This window comes from Protomyctophum parallelum (genome assembly GCF_964188405.1).
Source record: "Protomyctophum parallelum genome assembly, chromosome: 5".
NCBI classification, from domain to species: Eukaryota; Metazoa; Chordata; class Actinopteri; order Myctophiformes; family Myctophidae; genus Protomyctophum; species Protomyctophum parallelum.
The window spans coordinates 51,007,137-51,012,136 of NC_139702.1; the positions used below are offsets into that span (position 1 = coordinate 51,007,137).

Here is a 5,000-nt window from a genome sequence, read left to right on the forward strand (position 1 = left end):
CGGTGCATTCACTATGCTATTCTGTGGTGCATTCAATATGCTACTCTGTGGTGCATTCAATATGCTACTCTGCGGTGCATTCAATATGCTATTCTGCGGTGCATTCACTATGCTATTCTGTGGTGCATTCAATATGCTACTCTGTGGTGCATTCAATATGCTACTCTGCGGTGCATTCAATATGCTATTCTGTGGTGCATTCAATATGCTACTCTGCGGTGCATTCAATATGCTATTCTGTGGTGCATTCAATATGCTACTCTGCGGTGCATTCAATATGCTATTCTGTGGTGCATTCAATATGCTACTCTGCGGTGCATTCAATATGCTATTCTGCGGTGCATTCAATATGCTATTCTGTGGTGCATTCAATATGCTACTCTGCGGTGCATTCAATATGCTACTCTGTGGTGCATTCAATATGCTATTCTGTGGTGCATTCAATATGCTACTCTGCGGTGCATTCAATATGCTATTCTGTGGTGCATTCAATATGCTACTCTGCGGTGCATTCAATATGCTACTCTGTGGTGCATTCAATATGCTATTCTGTGGTGCATTCAATATGCTACTCTGCGGTGCATTCAATATGCTATTCTGTGGTGCATTCAATATGCTACTCTGCGGTGCATTCAATATGCTATTCTGTGGTGCATTCAATATGCTACTCTGCGGTGCATTCAATATGCTACTCTGCGGTGCATTCAATATGCTACTCTGCGGTGCATTCAATATGCTACTCTGCGGTGCATTCAATATGCTATTCTGCGGTGCATTCAATATGCTATTCTGCGGTGCATTCAATATGCTATTCTGCGGTGCATTCAATATGCTACTCTGCGGTGCATTCAATATGCTACTCTGCGGTGCATTCAATATGCTACTCTGTGGTGCATTCAATATGCTACTCTGCAGTGCATTCAATATGCTATTCTGCGGTGCATTCAATATGCTATTCTGCGGTGCATTCAATATGCTACTCTGCGGTGCATTCAATATGCTACTCTGCGGTGCATTCAATATGCTACTCTGCGGTGCATTCAATATGATATTCTGCAGTGCATTCACCAAGCACATTCTTCCAAATGTAATAAAACACTTTTTTCCTTACCTCCTGAAGTAAGGAAAAAAGTGAGTAAGAATATTTAATCAAATAACCCCCAACGCCACAATTTGAAGGATATTTTATTTTGAAGGAGACAAAATCCACAACCCCGGAAGTAAAATCGTCTAGGCTATTTTAGCAGCAATCTTTTTATAAGTCACCCAACAGTGACCCGAGGCATGCATTTTGTGGCCGTGACCACCGTCGCTTTAGTTGTGAGTTGTGAACATCGCTGTGTGGATCAGGGACTGGATCTGGGGAAAGAATCCGAGATAAAAGTGTTTTAAGTTTTCAGTTAACATGGCAGTGAACGGAGGGGAACTTGTATACTGACGGACCACAGCGAAGAGCTGTCCACACAGTGGTGAAGAACAATCTCAAAACCCCAAAAGACATTAAAAGACCTTTTAGGGGGGCACGGTGGCACAGTTGGTAGTGCTGTCGCCTCACAGCTAGAAGGTCCTGGGTTCGATTCCCGCTGGGGACGCTGTGGGCACTGGCGGCGTGTTCCCTCCTCCGCGTCATCAGTACCCATACCCGAGGCGGGGGTTGGCGATAGGGCCTTTCTGTGTGGAGTTTGCGTGTTCTCCCCGTGTCCCCTAGGGTAGATACCCTCACAAAAACATGCCGTAATCCTGGTCTCTAAAACTACCTCCCCCTGGCCAGCCGGGGCGCCTGATGGAGGGGAAAGGAACTGGTCGGAATAACGTGTCCCTTCCACGCGCTACGTCCGGCCGGGGAAATTCCCCTCTGTCAGGTGAAAAGAAGCAGCTTGGACTCCTCATGCATGGAAGGAGGCATGAGGTCAGTCCGCTGCCCCCCCCAGGTTGGCAGAGGAAGTGTAGCGCCCAGGATTACATAGATAATTGGCACTGGGTGATAAGAAAACTGGGTTACAAAATCGTGGGATAAAAAATAAAATAAAAAAGGACCTTTTAGGGCGCTCTGGGTGTTCAAGAAAAAGATGATAAAGACGTCTTTAGCAGTGAATCATGTTGCAGTGTCAATCTTGTAGATCATGTTTCTGTTCTTTTTGTTTGTATCTGTCAGTGTTTGTTCTGTTGGTTTACATATGTATTTTTGCATGGGTCAATGTATCTGTTGATGTTGAGGTTGTACTGTATAAATAAGTATGATTGCTTGTCTTTGGTGTAATTTATGTAAGACCTGGCCTTTCCCTTTAATACGGTTTGGACTATTGGGTATTTGTTCATATACCAGAACGTTTTAATAAAAGTATGGACCAAAAATAATCTAACCCTGCCCTAAGGCAAATCTTGCAAGCATGGAGAAAACGAAGAGCTGTCTGACGTATGCACTGGATGAGATAACCGCCATCCAGGAGCATATACACGGGAAGCATTATGTTTGCATTTCTCCTCGCATGCGGGACGTGTCTGGGGGAATTAACACTCGCTCACACACAGACCTCGCGCACAGACCTTTGTGGTACCAGGGCAGGAACCATGGGCAGGAGACATTGACGGTGGTTCCTGGGAGTCCATCAGGCCAGCAGACATACTGGTCAAAGGTTCGGTTACACACCAACCCTGCAGGAAAAGAATGAAGGCCAGTACACTCTGTGATCCAGACTTATAGGTCTTATAGGACTCATGGCACTGCATGTACACAGTATACATTTAATGTAGACATAGGCTCCAACAATTACAACTTGGACACTCTTATTCAGCGACTAGAAGTGTGAAATCAGAGCAACCAGAGTAAGCACGAACCCAGCAACAAACAGGGTAAAAGATCACCTAAATGTAAATAAAACCTCTGCCGCTATACGTGAGTCACTTATTTTCCACATGTGTAATATGTTTGAGTGGTGCTAGCGACTCCTATAGACAGCTATGTGTGTCCCTGCCTGCCTGCGTCTGTCCGTCCGAGCATGGAAATAGCGTTTGTTGACCACCAAGAGTCACTATTGTGCAGCACGCACACACACACACGCACACACACACACACACACACACACACACACACACACACCAGGGGGGAGGGCTTGTACAGTACAGTACAGTACAGTACAGTACAGTACAGTACAGTACAGTACAGTACAGTACAGTACAGTACAGTACAGTACAGTACAGTACAGTACAGTACAGTACAGTACAGTACAGTACAGTACAGTACAGTACAGTACAGTACAGTACAGTAGGGGGGGTAAACTAAAACTAACCTAATCTAAATCAAACTTACCTGAAAGTAAGTTGGCTGAAATAAACGGAACCCTAAGCTGGACTGTCACATGCTGATGAGCTCACAGTGGCATAGAGGGCGGGGGGGGGGGGGGTCTCACCAGTGGCGGGGGCTGTGGTGTTGATGTGGTCCATGCACTGGTTCTTGTAGCTGCCCCATCTTTCCTTCACAAGCTCCAGGGTATTAGGGGGGTATGCCTGGAGGGAGATTATACTGACTTCAGTGTGATGATCACTAACTAAGACGCCTTTTGATATGTGAGTGATTGATAGCAACATGCCCAATCCAATGAACGTCATCATGAATATTCTCTTTATTGCCAGAGGTTATTTTCTTTATCGTAGCCTTTATCTCCTTCACCACCATCTTCATCAGCAGCTCTGTAATCACTTTCATCTTGACTGCCATTAGCATCACCATCAGCATTACATCTTATCATTGTAACATGGCCATGATCAGTACAATGAAGTAGAATAGAATAGAACAGAACAGAACAGAACAGAACAGAACAGAACAGAACAGAACAGAACAGAACAGAACAGAACAGAACAGAACAGAACAGAACAGAACAGAACAGGCTATTTTCGAAAATAATATAGAACATGTGGCAAAGGGGTTAGGCGGTTAAAAGTTGGATCAAATCAAATCAAACTTTATTTGTATAGCACATTTACAACGACCGAGTTCGAACCAACGTGCTTCACATTACAGAGCATAATAACATACACCGAGGCAAACAGAAAAAAGGAAGGAAAAGCGTTATTTCAAGGTGTCAAATTCAATAAGCAGTACATGGGAACATCGTACATGGGTAGACTTAAATTAAATTGAATTAAAAGCGATGAGTCTTTAACAGGGATTTGAAAGCCGCCAACGACCGCACAGAGCGAACATGGAGCGGCAGGGCGTTCCAGGTTGGGTCCGGCCACGGTGAACGCGCAATCTCCTCTGGTCCTGAAATGTGTGTCGGGCACAATCAGGAGAGACTGATTAACCGATCTGCAGGGCTCTTGTTGGGACGTATGGAATGATCAATTCAGCCAAATAAGGAGGGGACAGGTCATTTTGGGCTTTAAAAACAAACACTAAAATCTTAAAATCAATTTCGAAGCGGACAGGGAGCCAGTGGAGGGAGGCGAGGACGGGGGTGATATGGTCCTGCCTAATTGTGTTGGTGAGGAGGCGAGCGGCGGCATTGTGCACAAGCTGAACAAGCTAAATAGCTGACTGATCGATGCCTGCATAAAGAGCGTTACAGTAATCTAGTCTTGTAGAAATAAAAGCATGGATGACTCTCTCGAGGTCGGTACGGGGCAGATAGGCCTTTGCCCTAGCTAGAAGCCTACGCTGAAAGAAGCTATAGCCTTGACCACATAGCTAATGTGCTTGTCGAATTTGAGGTTATTGTCAAACGTGACACCTTGGGGCTGTGTTTTGCGTGTCTTAAGTACCAGGTCTTATTCCCTAACTTGAGTAAACTAAAGACCTGGAGGCGTGATCAATGCCATTTGGCTATTCTGAGTGGCCAAAAGAGCATTGATCACGTCTCCAGGTCTTTAGTTTACTCAAGTTAGGGAATAAGACCTGGCACTTAAGACACGCAAAATACAGCCCCAAGGCTCTCAAGTGAAGAACGGATATTATCACTGAGGGGACCGAGTGGGGTGATGGGAGAGCTATAGGGTCATGG

General features: G+C 45.2%; 1 protein-coding gene across 1 annotated transcript in view; it reads right to left on the reverse strand.

Annotated features, from left to right (window-relative positions):
• Positions 1-5,000, reverse strand: part of gcgrb (glucagon receptor b) — a gene marked incomplete at its 3' end in the record, with an annotated part of 49,422 nt that overhangs the window by 12,468 nt on the left and 31,954 nt on the right. The window contains exons 3-4 of the mRNA XM_083764520.1: positions 3,411-3,507; positions 2,548-2,655 (exon numbers count right to left, since the gene is read on the reverse strand). Of these exons, the coding sequence (XP_083620646.1) occupies positions 2,548-2,655; positions 3,411-3,507 (205 nt within the window). The remainder of the gene's footprint in view (positions 1-2,547; positions 2,656-3,410; positions 3,508-5,000) is intronic.